Source organism: Corylus avellana, chromosome ca6, assembly GCF_901000735.1.
Source record: "Corylus avellana chromosome ca6, CavTom2PMs-1.0".
Classification (NCBI taxonomy): domain Eukaryota; kingdom Viridiplantae; phylum Streptophyta; class Magnoliopsida; order Fagales; family Betulaceae; genus Corylus; species Corylus avellana.
In genome coordinates, this window is record NC_081546.1 from 181,170 (window position 1) to 202,322 (window position 21,153).

The 21,153-nt window shown below is 35.0% G+C and overlaps 1 protein-coding gene across 2 annotated transcripts; it reads left to right on the top strand.

Moving 5' to 3' along the window:
• The first annotated feature begins 3,669 nt into the window (after nt 1-3,669).
• On the top strand, nt 3,670-19,501 carry LOC132183883 (helicase-like transcription factor CHR28). 2 transcript variants are annotated; one of them, XM_059597348.1, is made up of 14 exons: nt 3,670-3,820; nt 4,738-4,895; nt 6,140-6,273; nt 6,358-6,565; nt 6,660-6,850; nt 6,929-7,294; nt 10,908-10,979; nt 11,062-11,139; nt 11,237-12,143; nt 15,113-15,243; nt 16,248-16,469; nt 17,464-18,033; nt 18,346-18,555; nt 19,093-19,501. In XM_059597348.1, the coding sequence occupies exons 3-14, from the start codon at nt 6,163-6,165 to the stop codon at nt 19,195-19,197; spliced, it is 3,171 nt and encodes a 1,056-aa protein (XP_059453331.1). In that variant the 5' UTR covers nt 3,670-3,820; nt 4,738-4,895; nt 6,140-6,162; the 3' UTR covers nt 19,198-19,501. The 2 variants fall into 2 exon arrangements, with proteins under 2 accessions (XP_059453331.1, XP_059453329.1); XM_059597346.1 differs by having other exon boundaries at nt 6,660-7,294.
• The last annotated feature ends 1,652 nt before the right edge of the window (nt 19,502-21,153 follow it).

A 21,153-nucleotide genomic window follows, 5' to 3' on the forward strand; every position in this document is an offset into this window, starting at 1 on the left:
ACGACGGGACGACAAGCATGCATGCTATCATCTCTAAGGTCAATTGGCCTTCAGGACTAGGAGCAACATTGTTTTGTTTGTCTCAGACAACAAACATTCATTTCTTACCTTCCTACTCGTCCTTTTTTCTTTAAAAAAAAAAAAAAAAAAATAGTTTACGATTATAAACACATTATTATGTTGATTGATCCAAGAAAAGAGAGTTGAATGCTATTATCTACGACCAATTAAATGAGGGATGGTGTTGAGTGATGATATGGTGAATTTGCCTAGGACAGCTCAAATTCCGGATTAAATGTGGGGGTGGGGGGGAGGAATCAGATGGACCTGCCAGGACCACTACCAGCGGCAATTGGTAACCCGATTGAGGCGTCACTTTCAGCTTTTTTGGCCTCTCTGCCTGCGGGCTTGGTGGGGAAATAAATGGATACAAAGCGGGTGAAATATGATGGAATATATATATATATATATGCTCTAAATTCTATAATTTTGCTTGCTACTTCATTCTTTCTTTCTATTTAGTTTTTAGTTTGTAATTTCGTGGGATGCAGGTAAAACCATCCTTCATATTAATTTGGGATACATTAATGAGTGGTAGGGTCCCAATGATAATTATTGAATTATGATGGGGCCTAATTTGTAAGCAAACATTGATTACGCCTGACATTAAAGTAAAAGTCTATAAATTTCCATCTAATTAATTATTAATTATTTAGCCCATCCTTGCTGCAGGCAGAAGTAACAGTGGAGGTTTCCGTTAAATAACTCATCCCTTTCTTCACACGTACGTGCTTACTCTAAACCATCCCACTTTAACAGTGAATTTAATGAAATTTGCCTTTCCGTATCATTGAAGAATGAAGAGGCTATAACGACTTTTTCATTGGTGGCAGTAATTTCCCTGCCAAGTTCAATCAATTTTCTTCGTATTTTTTGTCCACATCTGGATTTTTTTCTTTTTCTTTTTGTTGAAAAAGTATTTAAAATTGCTTCCTATCTTTATGTTATTTCTAAACCAAAATATATATATATATATATATATATATATATATACATTCTGAAAAGGTTTTTGTCGAACAAATATATTTATTTCAGAGATTTTCACGTACGTGTGGCTCCAAATACTTCGTTGCCAGTAGTCAAACAAAATGGTACTAATGTGGACAATTTTTATTTTTAATTTTTTAATTTTTATTATTCTTCATAATAATTTGTTTTTTCAACGGACAGAAGGTTATTTGACTTACTTCGACCTTGAAAAAGGTGGGTCAAGTAGTTTTCGTAGATTTAAATGCAAAGGGCATTTGTGGAACGTGGAGGGCAACCCCACCCCACCCGACCCCTTAAAGCAAGGGTGCAGGGTGCGGCAGGAGTAAGGAGGATCCGTCGCTTTAGGGGTATGTCCCAACTTGATGGATATCATGTGTAGTTTCAAAAGTTTTCTTTTTTTTTTTCTCTCTGTCAATTTTGTGCTTTTGACAAACAGTGTAAAAAGTAAGCTGTCTCTACTATTTCAACTTTTACCTGACAAGAACCACGAGGGCCTTGAACCTGCTTTGGCACAGGGTTTAGTGTTGTGACTCAGTTTTCACTGTCATCCCAGGTGTTATTTTGTATGCATATATATGTACTGTTCCTCGGCGCCACTTGTACTTTGTGGTTGCTTTTGGTGGGTTTCAACTTTCAAGCAGCAACTAGCAAGGATTCAAACTCTTAAGACTAGAGCTACCCATTTGATTCCAGGCTTTAAGTTCTCAGTGATCATAAACTAAGATTTTTAAAAATACAATTCAACCTTTACTAAAATTGCAGTTTAACTTTTAAAACCACAATTTTTTTTTTATTATTATTTTTTTTAAAAAAAGAAGCTTGTGTGACATCCAAATGAAGATTCTCTATTTTTTTTTGCTTGGTATTTTAATCCCAACATTAGTTTGAAATTCAACAGTTATCAATCTTTACCACTCTTAACATTCAACCGTTTGAGTATCTCTAAAAAAAAAAGCAAATTTCTAATAATAGTCAAATCCGAGTATTATGAGTGCTTTTTCGTCTCAAGTATAATATGCAACTTTTTTTTCTATCTACTGTAAACAGTAAATAGGTTGATTAGCCTATTCACTATTTACACTATAAACTTTGTTTATTATTTGTTTTCTCACACTTTCTTTTTTTTACTTTATCTCCCCTTTCTTTCACACAAAATAATATTTAAAAAATAAAAATAAAAAATGTTGGAGTGTGTATGAAAAAAATGAGTAGTTAAAGTAAAAATTTATACTTTTTTAAATAGTTATTAAACCTACTTCTACGGGAGATGCTCTTGCAACATTTATTGATATTTTGTAAGCGATAACTGTTGGGTTTCAAAGAAATCCTTAAATCATCATCTCTCATGCCAAACCATTGAAGAGTTATGAAGATCTAATTCTATCTTGGCCCATCATAATAAAATGAACTAAAATGTGCCTTTAAATTAATCTCTACACATAGGGTTTAGCCCACACCATTTTAATCTACCTGCATAACAAAAATTGTCAATAATGACCCTGCAGTCATATTACTTGCATTAATCAAGCTTAATAGGCCTTACTCACGTCACTCTCCAATTCATTTAAATTAAATAATATCAAGTTATTTATATTTGAGAAGTATTTTTGTCCTCTAAAAAAGTATAAAGATAAAAATACATTTCTAATGTAATTATGGAGAGGATCTTGTTCGTTCACACATACCTTATTTGACAATATTAAATGTACAATTATATAATCTCTGTTTAAAAAAATAAAATAAAATAAAAATTCTAACAGTAACCAAACCCACCAAATTTGCGTCTCTTGATCTTGAATTTGGTGGGTTGAACTTGAGACCAAGGAAGCCATGTAAGAGTTTGTTCCGATACTTTATACACGGGAGTGTACCAACTACCAACTGCCGACTGCCAAATATCTTCCACCAATAATTAGTTGGGCTTAAATGGCGGCCCATGCCCTTTGCCAATCGAAGCCCAGCTTCATTTATTGTGATTCTATAAAAAGGCTCGCACGTTTTACATTCCCAGTTGCAAATTAAGTTTGCACTGATTTTTCCGTGCCATTTATGTTAAATATATATATATATATATGTTGAGCATCCTGCATTTTAGCGGATTTTGATTTTTGAACACCTAGGTTAAAAATATAAATTATAAAGGCAAGAATCAAGATCAACTATAATAATGTTTCAATTTTGTTATAAATGCTATTACTTGAGTCATTATGATTGCTATCAGATTTTAATTATTATTAAATTTTAATTTAATGATAATTTTTAAAGACAAATCGCATATGAAGAGACAAGAAAAAGACAAACATGTTTTTGTAATAAAACTATGAAAGAAGTGAGAAGCGTGTAGTAGTGTCACTTGCTAAGGAAACCCATGATTGAGTTAAACACCTCCAACTCAACTTATGTCAATTGTTTTATAACTTTTTTGAAAAAGCAAAAGAAAGTTGACTATTTATAATTGCGTCTTCATATATTTTGGCTAATAAAAAATTGACCCTAGCTCCTTATGGAAATCAAAAAAAAAAATAGTCCTCCTTTACAGAAAGCACAAACAAATACCGTCCGAATAAAAGTAAAAAAAAAAAAAGAAAAAAGAAAAAAGAAAAAAGAAAAGGAGAAAGAATTGCTTATTATTTTGTGCTAAACTCATAATTATGCTAGATCTCCTTCCTTGTTTCAAACGCTACCGTTGGGTCTCTTGCTCTCTCTGATTCGGTTGACTGCAAACCCTATGAACAGCTGAGAACAACAATGAGGGCCGGCAATTACTCAGGTAGGGTTTTCTCTCTCCCCCTTCTACTTCGTTCCCTTATCAATTACCTAATCACTCTTTAAGTTTTTCTTGTTATCTTTGCCTTTTTACGCGATTACTCTCCTACTATAGTTCAATGTCCATTTCAAATTCCTAAATTTGGAAGCTTTTTCTTACCAGTTACTGTCCTTTGCACTCAATTTTTAGCTCTTCGTTGCCTTGTCTTTGGAATATATTGCCTTCCTTTTTTCTTTTTTGATTAATGGGTAAGTTTCATTTTTTTTTTCTTTGACACAAGATAAATATAGTGCCTTTTTCTTCAAATTTTGAGGGCTTGTATGCAATTTTCTTGGTGATTAACGTTTGCGTGATGGGTGTGGTTGATTATTCAATTTTATTACCATAGATAGAAATTCAATTAGTACCCCTTCTCGGATGATCAGGTTGAGAGAGTTCGAGTGTTTGCAGTAGGGTTTGGTTGGATTCGATGAAAATGTTACTCCAATTTCTTGAGGAGTTCCGAGTTGAACTCTTTTTTTTTTTGGCATTCTTGTTGACTGAATAACTTGTGCACGACAACGGTTGCAGACACGTGGCTTAATAATCTAATGCTGGTTTTGTAATTGCCAAGCCAAGTTTGAAACTTTGAGATTTCTCTCTCTCTCCCTCTCCCCACCCCTCCCCCAAATGGACTCTTCGTGGTCTTGTGAGCTTGCAATGAAATGGTGGCCTTGTGTATCTAATGCCTTTGCGTGCTTTCTCTTTGCAATCCCTTTGTCCTTTTAATTTTCAAAATTTTGAGTTAATGTTATACTACATCGTAGCTACATTTTATTTGATGTAGTAACAAGCTTTCACATTTGTAAGACTTGAAGCATTTTTCTTGATTACAGCTTGTTATGAGTTTGATTGACTGTGCACACTTTTTCCTCATACAGAAAGGAAAAAGAGAAGTGAATTTTCTTGACGACCTTCTTTTGCTTGATGATCAACTAAGAACACAACTGAAAACTCGCTTTTAAGGTAGTGAGAAGCTTGCACCATCATTTACTTTGATGGTGGCAGAATTTTGACAACCTTCCCTCGGTGACTACAGGTTAAATGCGTATCCTGATACTTATCTTGTACCAGCTTATTCTGTGGATGTTATCTATGTATAAAGGATGAAGAGATGGTCGATCATCTTTTTGTTTGTTTGTTTTTTTTTTTTTCTTTCTTTTTCTCCCTCCTTTTTTCCCCGCTTCCTATCATTGCAGGATAGTTTTTGAAATGTGGTCGCTTTTTCCCATCTAATTTAATGATCGATGGCAAAGTTTAAAGTAGAGACAGTTTCTTGTTGGATGGAGGTTTTATATGGGAGTGGAAGGGAAATTCTGGAGAGCAGTCCCACCTTTGTCTTGTTTACTGTATGTGGAAGGAGAGGATTAGGCACAATTTTTTTAGAGGGAGAGTACATTCCTATCTATAAGTCTAAACATGTGTTCTTAAATCTTAATTGTTCTAAATGTAATTTTATTCGTAAATGATACGTTACGTATATGGAATAAGGGAAGCAAATCATTATATATCTACTATTTAATAGTATTTTTGGAACAAACAAAATCATTGTTTAAATGAAGAGGTTGTCTTTATCAAGATAAATGAAATGAAAAAAATAATATAATTAAGCTGGTTTTGTAGTCTTGAGGTGTTTTTCAACCTAAGAGAGGTTTTTAAAAACAAAGGCCTTTTTTGTTAACGTCTTCTTCTTCTTCTTCTTCTTTTTTTTTTTTTTTTAATTAATTAATTAATTTGTTTTTTATGTTTGCAATTTAAAGATATTAACAAACAACCCAAACACAAAACCCTCATCCAAACATAAAAGTTATCAAAAAATAAAAAATAAAACACTTATCAAAAAAAACATAAAAGTTGTTTTCACCTTTATGTCACATCATAATACTTTTTTCAAACCAAAAATGAAAAACATCCCCAAAACACATTAACAAGCATACCCTAAGATTCTTTGAAAGTGTGTTGATGCAATTCTTAGCTATGTAATCAGTTGAATACAATGATTGTATACCCTTTCTTAATCTATGATGAGTAGTTTATTGATGGTCCAAATGATATTATATGTTTCTTGCTCAGTAGTGTATTGACTATACTTCTTTTTGCATACAAAGTAGTGTACTAATTATATGTATCAGTATTCATGTAGTTTATAATCACATGTTTAAAATGATATCTGAATCATGCATTAATGCGTGAATAATTTTCCTAACAAATTCTTTTTGTTCTGTCTCTTTTGTGATCTTTATTTTCTAAGGCTAGCCTGCTCATGAATATACTGTTTTGAAGGAAGTGGGGTTGCGATTCATTAGATGCCTGACCATGCGGATCATCTTCGTGATTTCGTTGATTCAACTTGGAGATGTTGCTCTCTTTTAGTTGGTTGCATTTCCAGCCTAATTTCAAGACATTGCGCAGAACTGGTGGGTTGAAATATATCATCTCATAATTTGATACTCGTTTAGTTATTTTGCATCACAGTATATCACTTTTGCTTCTGAATTCAGGTTGGCTCATCTTGTGATAATTTTCTCTCTAAATTGATTGAAGAAAAGGGAAGTCACCATTCAAACCATATGCCTGTGATGGATTTTATAGATATAACTTCATCTGATGATGAGGTGGTGAGTTGGAATGGAGATAGTCAGAGATCTCCCACTTCTAGGATTCTTCCTCCATGGGCTCCTACACATGGCACAAATTCAAGAACTACAGGTGTCAGACTGATTTTATAAATTATGAACCTTCTGGGTTCAAACTCAAAATTTCCATGTATGAAGAGTGACGTAGCCCTTTTTTACATTTGCAGGTTTCAGTGTACAGTCTCAGAAGATCAACTCTCCTAAAAGAGCATATGCTTCAAATGGAAGCTCGTCAAATGTTAATACTCATTCACAAGAAAAGCTCCATTCGCATCCTGGTCCTAGTAACAATATTAGGATCCCAAATCGGCAGATTGCCCAAGTGGAGGATTCTGACTATTATACAGATAATGGGAATGTGAGTCAGCCTGGGACTGTTAATTCCCGAATTGCTAGCCTTTCTGGTGCTGACTATGAAAAAATTTCATCTCATCAGGCTCTGACTAGGACCCTTCCACCATCTCTACAGCCATCTGCACCAATTAGTAAATTAAACAGTTTAGCAGGGAATAAGGGCAGCAGTCAGGTTCGTGATACTTATGACAGTACTTACCATTCAGCAGGGCCTAGTGCAACTAGCAGCAAGGGTTATCTGCGAGACCAGTTTAGCAGGAGCAAGAATGATGAAGTTATTATGTACGAAAACAGTGGGAATAGGATCCTACCTCCATCTTTGATGCATGGAAAGGCTACTTTTTCCAACCAATTTGCTGGTTCAAGTGACCCCTCATACCGTTCCATGGCAGGAGAAGAAAGGCCAGCTGAAAATGATGAGAGACTGATTTATCAAGCAGCATTGGAGGTATTGCTTGCAGTTAATTGCTACCATGTTATTCAGTTTGAGCTTGGTTTATATCTTTTCCTGTTTTTAACTTTTGAGTGTAAATTTAAACTGTTATATAAATTGATCTTCAATAGTGTTAGGCGCTGTTTTAATTCCCTTAAGGCCATTTCATTAAGACTTAAGATCATTATAAGATAACTGCTTTAGACAATACCCATTGCGCTTCATTTTTTTATTTTATTGATCTTCCAAATTTAGTTGTAACATATGGAGATCCTCTTGTATGCCTATTTTACTTTCTTTTGTTTTCAATGAATTTAACACTTATCAAAAAGATGATAAAAGGATTGGGTTCTGTTGTGCAATAGATCACGACGATTACAATAAATAGCACAAAACAATCACCCCGAAGAACACAAGAATCATATGGTTTTCTCGATGTGAGTTACGTCCACGGTTAGAGACGATCACAAATAAATTCATCAATCAAATATGGAGTACAAATTATAGTGAAGAAAAACGTCTCAAACCTAAATCCCAATACATTCATGTCTCGCTCTCACAAAAGACAGACAAAATTTTGTTTTTACCCAATTCTCTAGTCCTAACATACAAAAAAGAACATGATAAAAGAAAGAGATTGTAACTCACACTAATAAACTCATGTAGAAGTTCAAAATCTTCTTTTTCTCATTTTTCTCATCTCTTGTGGCTTCTCTTTGTTGTGCATGCACAAACCAAAAAAGCTCCAATTTTCTCTTTTGCGGTTGCTAGAAGGGAGTGATTGTGTTATGCTTCCATAAAAGAAATGCCTAATATATATATATATATAGAGGCAGGGTGATAAGTGTACTAAGTTGTTTTTCACACTATTGCTAATTCCAATAGAAAGAAGAATTTCCATTGACTCCTTGTTGATTGATGGGAATATTTCTACCAATCGGGTGGAGATCAATGCATTGTCCAGGTTTATCAAAAGTTATACAATGAACAGTTTAGTTGGAGGCCATTGATGGATGGCCTTTCCTTTGCTTCTATTGAGGAGGTCTAGGATAATTGGTTGGAGAGAGATTTTGGGGAAAAGGAGTTAGGGGGAAAGCTATGAATGGTGACAAGGAACCGGGCCCTGACAGTTTCTCTATGCCATTCTTCCAAGATTGCTGGGGAATTTTAAAAGAGGATATCATGAAGTTTTTTTGTGACTTCCATGCTAGAGGCAATTTTGAGAGGAGCCTTAATGCTACGTTTATCGCCCTCATTCTGAAGAGTCCAATGGCTGTTGACTTCAAGGATTTTCGCCCAATTAGTCTTGTGGGGGCCATTTACAAAATTATTACTTAGATACTAGCAAACATGTTTAAGATGGTGTTGGATAAGATTATCTCTAAGTTGCAGAATGCATTCATAAGAGGTAGGCAAATCTTTGATTTTGTTCTTATTGCCAATGAATTCCTTGATTGTAGATTAAGGTTTGGTGAGTCGGGTGTTATTTGCAAAATGGATCTAGAAACAACTTATGATCATTTGAGACTTTTTATTGTATATGCTAAGGAGGTGTGGCATTTTTTTTTTTGGGTGGATAGCTCCTTGCATTTCTCGGTTTTGGTGAATGGCAGTCCAACAAGTTTTTTTTAGTGGCTTCTGAGGCTTGAAACAAGGGGACCCTTTGTCCCTTTTGTTGTTTGTCCTTGTGATTGAGGCGTTGGGTAGAATGATTTTTGTTGCTGTGAGCGGGGGGCTATAGTCTAGTTTCTCTGTGGGCAATACTATCTTCTTTTTGTTGATGATATTTTGATCTTCTGTGGTGCTAATCCAAATCATCTTCGTCATTTGCATTGCTTATCGCTTTGCTTTGAAGCTGGTTTGGGCTTGAAGATTAACTTGGCTAAGTCAGAATTGGTTCCTGTGGGAAATGTTGATCATGTGGAAGGGTTGGTTGATATTCTTGGTTGTGGGGTCTCCTCTTTGCCTGTGAAGTTTCTCGGCCTACTGTTGGGGGCCTCTTGCAAGGCTAAACATATTTAGGATAGTGTTATTGAAAAGACAGAGCAACGGTTGGCTAGTCTATATATTTCATGTCTTCTCTTTCCTCTCCCTACGAGTGTTGCAAACTGTGTTGAGAAGCTCCAATGTGAATTCTTATGGGATGGGCTAGGCGAAGAGTTCAAATATCACTTGGTTAGCTGATCCAAGATTTGTTCGCCGCTCTGAGAGGGTGGGTTGGGAATTTGGAACTTATGGATGTTCAATCAATCGTACTCTCTTAGGTAAATGGCTTTGGGGTTATGTGCATGAGAGGAGAGGCTTGGTGGAGAGTGGTGGCGGACTCTAAATTTGGCAATTCGTGGTTGGGTGGTGTTCTACTTTTATTGAGCATTTTGGTGCATTACAGATGGGGTTATGGAATAATATTAGGAGGGGTTGGGTGAATTTTTCGTGTCACACCAGATTTGAGGTGGGTGATGGCTCCAAGATTAAATTCTGCCATGATCATTGGTGTTGGGATGTGGCCCTTAAGGAAGCCTTGCCAAATTTATTTGGTATTGCTTGCACAAAGAATGCCATGGTTGCAACTCACTTGGAGTTTTTTGGTTGTTCCAATTAGTGAAATGTGAGCTTTGCTAGAACGGCTCATAATTAAAAAGTGGATATCTTAGCTTCATTCTTTTGAGAAAGACTTGGGCCCACATGATTTGATGGAATATCAAATCACGTAAACAGGTTCAAGATGCTATTGCAAACAATTGCCAACCTAAAGGTATTAATGCAAGGAAGATTCTCTTTAAGTTGATAATATTTTATACGAACGATGGTGCCTTTTTTGTCTTTGATTAGCATACCATAAGAGTCACAAGTTTAATTCATTTGTAGACATGAGTCAGAATCTTAGTTCTCATTGAGGATCAATAAACATCAATGAATAGTGTCACTCTTGTGCAGCGTAGCAAGTCTACTGTACGCTGTTGACTGAATAGTCTCCATATGGTATTGACATGAATTTTTAATCTCGCTGTAACTAAAATTACGACATGTTGTGCCCTTGAAAGCCCAGAGTAACGCAAGAAAGAAGATTTCATGTAATTAAAATGCTTTATAGTTGTAATGGACAATCTTAGCTTCTTTAGAAGGCTCAGAATTGGATTTGTTGGATCTTATATTCAATTTAGTAGTGTAGCACTTGAATCATATTAACGGTGCTTGCTAGTGGTGGCTCAAATTGGCCAAGTGCTCAGTTATATTCTCAACAACCTGTGTCAGAAAGAAAATTATGATGTATTTCTATTTGCAAGATGCTCAGTGAGATCCCTTTTTTAATCGTTTTCCTGATAAATCTTTGTTTTTATGTTATTGATGTTTGTGTGCTTCATTTTCTTAGATGTATTTTCTCTTTTCCAAATAAATTGGAACACTCTAAATTTTTCTGCAACTCTGTATTCAAAATTTGAGCGGGTATACAGATTATACACTATGTACTCACATTTGACATTCATATTTGAGTTTGGGTAGGTTCAGCTTAAGGGAAGTGTTGTTTACTGTGATTGCTAGTATAGCATGTATTTTTGTTTTTGGAACAGGATTAATAATGTGATAGGTTAAGAAGTTTAAACTTCAACAACTTTGGTTTTTGCAGGATCTAAACCAGCCAAAAGTTGAAGCTACTTTACCTGATGGTCTTTTGTCTGTTCCTCTTCTAAGGCATCAGGTGTTGCTTTTTATCTTTTATTATTGGTTCTTTTTTAGGTGTGATTTACATGGTTTTATGCTTAAATTGTTGTATTTTACAGAAAATTGCATTGGCATGGATGCTTCAAAAGGAAACTAGAAGTTTGCATTGTTTGGGTGGAATTTTAGCTGATGATCAGGTTAGTCACCAAAAGGCCAGTTGACCTTTATATCTGGCTTCTTTCATCACATAGGATTCTTTTTTCTACTTGGACTCATTGTGCTTATATCTCACAGGGCCTTGGTAAGACCATTTCTATGATTGCCCTTATACAAATGCAGAAGTTTTTGGAGTCAAAACAAAAATCAGAAGATCTGTGCAATCACAAGACTGAAGCATTGAATCTAGACGACGACGATGATGATAATGGCACTGGTGGCGTGGATAAAGTCAAGAAGTCTGAAGAATTTGATGATTTAAAACCTATTCCAGAAGTGAGTAGTTCTACACGGGCATTTAGTAGGCGGAGGCCAGCAGCTGGTACATTAGTTGTGTGCCCAGCAAGTGTTCTTCGACAGTGGGCTAGGGAGTTGGATGAAAAAGTTACAGATGAAGCTAAGCTTTCTGTCCTAATCTATCATGGCGGCGGTAGGACAAAGGATCCTGTTGAATTGGCAAAATATGATGTAGTTCTCACTACATATTCTATCGTAACTAATGAAGTACCGAAACAACCTTTAGTTGAAGAGGATGATGCTGATGAAAAAAATGGGGAAATGTATGGGTTATCCTCTGAATTTTCCACTAAAAAGAGGAAAAAGGCTTCTAACATTAGTAAGAGGGGAAGGAAGGGTAAAAAAGAAATTGATAGTTCTGCTATTGATGGTGGTTGTGGTGCGCTAGCAAGAGTAGGTTGGTTTAGGGTGATACTAGATGAAGCTCAAACAATAAAAAACCATCGAACTCAAGTGGCTAGAGCGTGTTGCAGCCTGCGAGCCAAAAGAAGGTGGTGCTTATCTGGAACACCTATTCAAAATGCAATTGATGACTTGTACAGTTACTTCAGGTTCCTAAAATATGATCCATATGCTGTATACAAATCCTTTTACAATACAATAAAGGTACCGATATCCAGAAATTCACTACATGGGTACAAGAAACTTCAAGCGGTTTTGAGGGCTATAATGCTGCGTCGTACAAAAGGTGAATAATTTCTCTTATATTTTGAGTCGTTGGAGTTTCTTTTTTTTTTTTTTGGGGGGGGGCGGTGGGGTATGGGTGGGGGCATTTCTTTTCTGCATGTATTAAAAATTGCAATGGAGATGCTCAACAAGCCCAAAATAAAAATAAAAATGGAGATGCTCAATATGATTGATGCATAGATTGTTCTCTTTTTGCTTGCTTTTTTGGATCTACCCTTGTGTTCTCTTATTTCTTGTCTAACCTAGGGATGCCTCTTAAGACTTAATGCTTTGTGTTAATTTATCACATGCATGTTTTAATTCATTGTAGATGAAGATATCTTCATTAGAAAGATTGTGTTTTTTGGTTGGATTATTATAGAAAATTTTTTTTTCTTCTTTTCTTTTCTTTTCTTTGTTGAGAACTTTCTAAGAGTAGTTAATAATATACAAATATAAAATCATTCCAATTTCCTTGACTTGGGACAATGAATATGATGGGCCTACATCATTTTCATAAAAAGAAAACCACAAACCTTAGCAGGCACATGGAGGGAGAGCTGAATTAGTCACCATCCACTTGGAAGGATAACCATCGAGTATCTTTCTCAATATTTACCATCAGAATATCTAATTGCTAATATAGTTATCTCAGTATGCGTGCATGTAGAGCCGCATTAGTCATTGCCCACTTGGAAGGATAACCACCGAGTATATTTCTCAGTGTATGGGGGCATTAAGGTGGCTTTAGGAGCTTATTTCTATTTTTTCTGAATTTCTAGATTTATATTCTTCTTTCTCTATGGATTAGGGGTTTTCTTGTATACTTCCTGTGTCCATAGGTTTCGCCCCTCTGCTCGTTGTTTGAATATACATTATTTATCAAAAAAGAAAGAAAGTGTGTGGTGGTTTGAGTAGATTGGTTTAGTCATTTGCAAATTTTGTGCTCAATCATGTAGGTTTATTTGATACTCTCTACCCGATCATGTTAGCTTTAGATGACCCCAATGTGCCTCATCCTCTTCTGCCTGTTTCTCCAACATGTAGTTCCCCCTCCCAAAACGAGTTCACGCTTGAAAGAGTTGAAAGCTTCTCCCTCTCTCCCCATGCAAAGATGTCCTAATTTGAACAACATTTTTTTTGGGAAAGCATCAAAATAGAAGCTAAAGTAGATACAGGGTGCTGATCTTTAAGTATATTTAGCCATGAATAGAAAAATATAGGGGAAATTACAGTTTACCCCCGAAGTTGTGCGCCTCTTTTGATTCTACCTCCCATGTTTAAAAATTGACAATGTACTCCCATAAAGTTTTTTTTTTTGTTTTTGCAATGTGGCCATTCCGTTTGGAAATTCTGTCTTTTTGGACGATAGGCAGGACACGTGGCCTTTAAGCATCAAATTTGCCAAAATTGCCCCTATGATATTTCAAAATTATCCAAAATATCCCCATACTTTTTTTTTTCAATTTTTTTTTTTAGACTTTTCACATGCTAAAAAATCACATGAGACGCATATGACCTCCAAAAAGACGGAATTTGCAAACGGAATGGCCACATTGCAAAAAAAAAAAAACTTCATGGGGGTACATTGTCAATTTTTAAACATTGGAGGTAGAATCAAAAAAGGCACACATTTCCGGGGGGGTGGGGGGTAAACTGTAATTTCCCCAAAAATATATGGTGCAATGAAGTTCTTTTTGTATTATGAAAAGTAGAAAACAATCATTTACATGATTGGAGAAGAGCCTAATAAAGTAATTATTCTAGATATGGCTATTGTTTGGAATCATAAAGAGGATAATGGATGAATTATCTTGACCATCTTGTTGACGCCGTGGTCATGTGATTTTTTGGGAGCTCTAGGAGGGTCAAATACGGGGGCCTCTCTTGGATGAATCTGTTACTTGACTTCGCAATGCGCCTCGGCGAATGCTTTTATAGTTTATATAAGGTATATTTATCTTATTAACTGATATTGAATATTTTTTAGATCATAAAGAGGATAATGCATGAATTATCTTGACCATCTTGTTGACACCATGGTCATCTGATTTTTTGGAGCTCTAGGAGGTCAATTATGGGGCCTCTCTCAGATGAATCTGTTACTTGACTTAGTAATGCGCCCGAGTGGGCCAGAGACCATAGATGCTTCTATAGTTTTTATAATGTATATTCTTCTAAAAGAAGTTTTTATAGGGTATATTTATCTTATTAACTGATATTGAACATTTTTTAGGGCTTAAGGAGTCACTTTTCTTGTTTTCTTAGATTGGCTACTTTAAAAGGCCAATTCCTGAGCCAAGAAAGGAGCTTTGACTTTTGGAGTTTCTTTGTTGTTTCCATCACTAACTTCTTTTGACAATTTCTATGGCAGTTCTGCATTGGGGACATTCTAGATTTATAGCAGTTTATACTTCATATTGAGTTCTTTAAATTGTTTTTCTTCTCATTCTTTTTTTGGGATCCCTTGTGCCTTAACTATCTTGTTTTGTCTTTTCAAAAAACTTTTCTTACCTGTGTTGTTCTACTGAGCCAAATCTTTACTTGAGGTTGCATGTATTCTTTTTGGTGTTTATATACCCGTGGTACTGTTACTCACATTAAAGAAATCAAGCAGGCCAACATGTCCACCACTCTCCTACTGCGCCTATTCTGTAGAGCTTGTGAGGGGTGAATGAGAGAGATTTTTTTTTTTTTTTCGTTTGTTTGTTTAAGAGAGAGAGAGAGAGAGAGAGAGGGGGGGGGGGGAGGAAGGAATTATAGGTGTTGTGCGACATGGTACCTCATATCCTCATCCAAACATCGATCAACTATTTCTGTTTGATCTAAAAGGAGCAAGGATTTCCATTAACGAATGTGATTATTTGGATTTTGCCTTATGTGTACTATTATAGATACTCTACATATTTTGTTGCTGATGTGGCATATGTATTGAACGTTCAACAACATTTGCTGTTAAGGTGCTGATTCCAGTTAGTTTTTATTGTTTAGGAACATTGATTGATGGGGAGCCTATAATTAAGTTACCACCAAAAACAATACACTTGACTAAGGTGGACTTCTCAACTGAGGAGCGGGACTTCTACACCAAGCTAGAAGCCGACTCGCGTTCACGATTCAAGGTTCTAATCATTCATTTGTTTCCCACCTTGGAAAGTCAATTATGATGGTGCAAGATTATTATTTTTTTATTTAACTTGCAACTAGCAAGTGTGCTATTTCTGATAAGCCAAGCCTAGTATATTGTGCTTGGTTGGCTTGTGGATGCTAATTAAAATGATCATGTGTTATGCACTTGATTTTGTTTATTTAATCTTGGAACTTCTTGGGAAGTTCGCAACATTGCACTTGTAGCATGCCTTTGTTTCATTGTCATATGTCATGCACAAACTTAGGAAGTAATAGTAGGCATTGTATGACATTTTGGGATCTGAAAAATGTGATTGCTTCACCATCAAATTTTGTGATGATATTGTTTTAAGTAAATAGTTAGTTCAAAACATTTGGGAACCTCCCCCCAACCCAAAAAAGAAAAGAAAAGAGGAATGTATAATGTTACCCTTGTAGTTTGGATGCATGATGTGCAAATTGATGTACAGTTAGACGCATAGGTGGGTACATTTTTCGATTTTAGGTGGGTATAGCTTGGATGCATGATGAGCCAATTAATGTGGACATTATAAACTCAAAGTTTTAGGGGCCTTGGTGGGTATGGTATTGGATTTAGGCATTGGGACATAGGTAAATGTAAGAAATACTGATGGAATAAGGAGTGAATTAATTATACGTGCTTATTTTCCCCCTTGATTTATAATACCCGTATTTTGATTGTTCTGCTAGTGATAAAATCATCAATATAAAAATGAAATTTTGTATTGATATTTACTGCAATTTAGGATATATTGGTATCATGGTTTTCAAATGACGCTTTAAATCCTTATGGAATTTTATATGGTGTTAGAATCAGAGTATATGACAATATGGATACTAATACAATGCTATGGGTACCTTCAACTTTCTATGCGATTCTTCTTGTTTTTGATTTTGTAAAGACTGAGTTTTGGTTTATGTGATGCTCTATGCTGAATTTTTATGTAACTTGAAATTATGAGTTTGTATTTTGTAGGCATATGCTGCTGCTGGTACCGTGAATCAGAATTATGCAAATATTCTTTTGATGCTTTTGCGCCTCCGTCAGGCTTGTGACCATCCATTGCTTGTCAAAGAATATAAATCCGATTTTGTTGGAAAAGTTTCTCTTGAAATGGCAAAGAAACTACCTAGGGATATGCTGGTTAATCTATTGAATTGCTTGGAAACTTCCTTTGCCATCTGCCGTGTGTGCGATGTGAGTTTTCTGAAGATGGATACTTTGCTTTTTCCCTCTTTTGCAATTAGCTGAATGTGGCTTCTAGGAGCTTTTGATGTAACTCTTTGCATCTACTGGAAAACACATGGTCTTAATGTTCTCATTGTTGCTATGATTTATATAAGGTTTTTGTAGATTTACGTTGCCTATTTCTAAGGGCTATATAAATAATTTGATATATGTGGGTGCTCTAAATTTTGAATTGAAAGCAGGGTGTTTTCATCAAATAAGTTTGTTAATGGCTCATCCAAGAAATGTTTACTGTAGCCATTTTGTCATAATAAGCACTTCAAGAAATGTGTGTGATGCAGGAACGAGGATGAAGAAATTTAATTAGTTATTGATTACTGTCTGACTAGGATTTTCAGTTTCTATTTTTTAGTAATGGTATTTTACAAACTTTGTCAAATCTGGAAAGGAACAAATGTATAGGCTTTTATTACAATGGATTCTATGTTTCCTCACCAAGGCTTGAGCTTGTTTTATTTGTGAGTTTAACTAGTCCTATGTAACTTGGTGACCAAGTATTTGTGATCATTATAAATAGTTTGTTATAGGCGTTGGGGTTTTAATGGTGGTTTCCTGAATTGAAATATTTGAGTTGAAACAAGCATTTTTTCTTGATTATGTTTTCTTAGCAAACCTTTGCAGATCAGGGGTTTCTTCTTCTCTCTTGCTTGTATATTTTTAGTGAACTTGATTTTGATGTGATGAAGACATATTTTATGTATTTTTACATGTTTATGTACCTTTATGCATGCATATATAATATGCACAATCTACTTAATCATATCACGTTTAAGCAATTTTTTTCCTCTGTTTATCATTGATTCCTTGTGTATTTGCCTATTTGGTCATTGTTGTCATTCTTATTTTTATCTCTTAGCAAAACAACAATAGATAACTACGTAAAAAGAATTTGCTGCCACATGACCTTCATATCTAATTCTTCTAGTATCTGATGCTTTTACAGGATCCACCTGAGAACCCTGTTGTTACCATGTGTGGCCATGTTTTTTGCTATCAGTGTGTATCAGAATATTTGACAGGTGATGATAATACATGCCCTGTACCTGAATGCAAAGAACAACTTGGCTCTGAAGTTGTTTTTTCCAAAGCTACTCTGAGCAGTTGTCTCTCTGATGATGTTAATAGTAGTCCCATGAGTTCTCAGTTAACAGAGAGTTCAATAGTTATGCAGAATGAGTATAGTTCATCTAAAATCAGAGCTGTTCTTCAGATTTTGCGGACGCATTGTAATATTCATAGTCCCATAGAATGCAATGGAAGCTCCTCGTATTCTGAAAATCCATGCACTGAGAATTTTCATTCTGGTGTTAGTGCTACAGAGCACTCGACATCTCACTCAAAGCCACCAGCTGAAGGACCATTAAAAGCAATTGTTTTTTCCCAGTGGACTAGCATGTTGGACTTGGTGGAGAATTCACTGAACCTGGCTTCTATAGAATATAGGCGGCTCGATGGCACAATGAGTCTGGGTGCAAGGGATAGGGCTGTTAGAGACTTCAACACTGATCCAGAGGTTTGCCCCCTACCTTGTGGAACTGTGAAAACATTCGTGCAGTACCTTTAGTTTGTTTTTCCTCTAATATCTTCTTCTTCTTCTTCTTTTTTTTGTTTTTTTTTTTTTTTTTGGGACAAGGTGGAGATTAGTAATAAAGCTTTCTATATGTCATAATGGTAGTAAGCTATGAGCTAACAAAATGCGGTTATAAGATAGGAGGTTACTGCAATACCACCACGCTAGATGTTCGTTGTTGTAGTTCATTGGTATCATGCCATGCCTTAACCTTGGGTGTATTTTAAGTATCTGAATGACTCAACTTTTTTGCAGGTGACTGTTATGCTGATGTCGTTGAAAGCAGGGAACCTTGGGTTAAACATGGTTGCTGCATGTCATGTTATTCTTTTGGATCTTTGGTGGAATCCAACTACTGAAGACCAAGCTGTTGATCGAGCACACAGGATTGGACAGACTCGTCCAGTTACCGTATCACGGATCACTATCAAAAACACAGTGGAAGATCGGATTTTAGCTCTCCAGGTATCGTTGTTTACATTATATTTGTTGTTCTTCCTACCTCCAAGTATTGGATTTGTCCTTAGTTTTCATGCTTTAAGGAGTGAATTGTTGGTTATAGAAATCGAAGGAGTAAATTGAAATTGTGCAAAAACCCAAGAAGTTTGATCAAAATGTCCAGTTTTCATCTTACTTTTCTGAATAGTACTTGCATACAATTTAACATATATGAGGCTTTCGAAGTACAAACATTTCTTGAAATTGGCATGAATGATTATATTATTTATTATGAAATGTATTTGTAAATTATAGATTGCTCTAATATTCCATAATCCATATAGGTTCAAGATTTATTGAAATGTAGATTAATAAAGTTCAAATATGAGGATTAATAAAGTTCAATTAACAAACTTAGAACTTTTGGTCCATTTTCTTTGTTCCATAAGGAAGAAACCCTTTGAAAAGTTATAAGTTTGTTTTGCTGGTACAAGAGATAGCAGAGGGGTGGAATATATATGCATATCCTCTTATGTTGTGTTCCTTTCTGAGCTTGTTTTGCAGGAAGAGAAGAGAAAAATGGTTGCATCTGCTTTTGGTGAAGACCAAACTGGGGGTTCTGCAACTCGCCTAACAGTGGAAGACCTGAAATATCTCTTTATGGTCTAAAATACCATTTTCCCATTTACTCCATTTTTGGATTTTGCTCTCTTGGCATTTGAATCTTGATGGCAGCAAGGTAGTATTTAGCTGCACCTACTCTTGTAGTGGTTTAACCAGCTAATGAGTTATAGTGCATCTCAGTGGTAAGTTATATGAGTTCTAAGGCCCATCAATGCATTTTTGTTCTCATCAATGGCACACTTAGCGACCTAAGGCCACCTGTAAATATTCTAATGAATTTTATTTGCGCACCAAAGATCTAACCTTTTGTAGTTTACCTTTTCTATTTATTATTGTTAATAGTATATAATCTTCTTACAAAAATTCTAAATTTTGCAGTTTGCATTTTCTATTTATTGATGTTGATATAATGCATTTGAAAAGGTATTAGAGGCTGCGGAGGCTCTGTTTGTTCATGTTTTTTTTTTTTTTTTTTTAGAAACTCTTGTGTCACTCAAAAAATAAGGCGGCTTTTAAAATCACAATTTGATCAAAATTCAATAATGATCAATCACAAGTTTAATCATGATTTTAATAGCCACACGAAAGTGACATAAGAGTGATTTATAGCATTATTCTCGCTCGCGGGAGAGGGATTTTGGGTTTGAAAAGTGTTTTGATGTGATATAAAGGTGAAAATAGTTTTAAGTGTTTTGTGCTTTGGGTTGTTTGTTTTGAAAATAAAAAACAAAAGAGTGGAGAAATTTTACCAAACAAAGCGATAACATCCTCAAGGAGCAGAGAGTGTAATGGTGTTTTTCTTTGGCAAATTTTTTTTTTTAGTAACAAAAAACAAAACATAACAAAAGAGTAAACACTATTTTCTTTTTTAATTTATTAATTTCATTCTGTTAACATCGATTTATTTTTGGATAATAAGGAATCTACCACCATAATAAGTAGACTAGGGTCTAAATTTCATAATCTCTAGTCTCTCTAGGTATTTATTTATTATTATTATTATTTTTTTAACCGAATGAGGAAAGGGCTAAAGGGGGGTTTGGATTTTGGATTGGGCCGTTGCTTAGCCCATCGATCAATCTTATCCGTCTCATATGCTACCCAAACCAAATCCAATTTCCATCACAGTTTATTGCCGACTATTAATCTAACATTTATCTTTAAAATATGAGATCTTGATCTCACATGTATTTTCAATTATCGAATGCATGTTAATTTAATAATTATACTTTTGTCGAATTAAAACTTGAAGCACAGTGATAAAAAGAATAATAAAAAAAAAAAAAAAAGAATCTCAAACAAAATAGAGCATTTTGTTATCAATAATTGTAGCTAATAGAGGTGGGTGGGTGGGCATGATGGAGGCCATGTATCAAGTTGCTTAGGTCATTGTTAAGGCTCAGATTGAATTTTGATTTTGATTCATTTATTATTATTATTATTTTTATTTTTTATATTCCAGATCATTGGAATAACTAGGATCATAAAATAGTTTATGGTATTGATATCTCGTTTTATGATGAATATTTTATTTTGTTATTTTTAATAGTGTACACGGTGTTATGTCATTTAAAATATTTAAATGACCTGACAATATATTTATTATATAACTACGGGAGTACAAGCAGTTACAATTAGTGGTATTGGCTAAAACCGCTAACCGCAACCAATCCACTTAGGTGGTTATTCAAACCAATAACCGGGTTTTTTTAATATGGGTTTTTGGGCTTTTTTGAGGTGTTTTGGGCTTTGATTATGCCTATTTTAAATAGTTTTGGGTCAAATTATTCCCAAAAATAACGAATATGATGAGACCATATCCATAACTCTGTTTAAAATGACACCGTTTAGGTGTTAATGTTACATTTTTAATATAATATTTATATTATTATATATAAGGATAGGCGGTTAGTGGTTATTAACCCTTTTTTCCTATCCCTAAAATCGCTAACCGCCCAGCCCTGGGTGGTTAACGGATGAAAAAATGCACTTTATCCCTTG

Coding starts and splice junctions, on each gene's coding strand:
- LOC132183883 (XM_059597346.1), top strand. CDS start 6,163: ATGCCTGACCATGCGGATCATCTTCGTGATTTCGTTGATTCAACTTGG. Junction 11,140..11,236: donor GAATTTTAGCTGATGATCAG/GTTAGTCACCAA, acceptor TATATCTCACAG/GGCCTTGGTAAGACCATTTC. Junction 18,556..19,092: donor ATCGGATTTTAGCTCTCCAG/GTATCGTTGTTT, acceptor CTTGTTTTGCAG/GAAGAGAAGAGAAAAATGGT.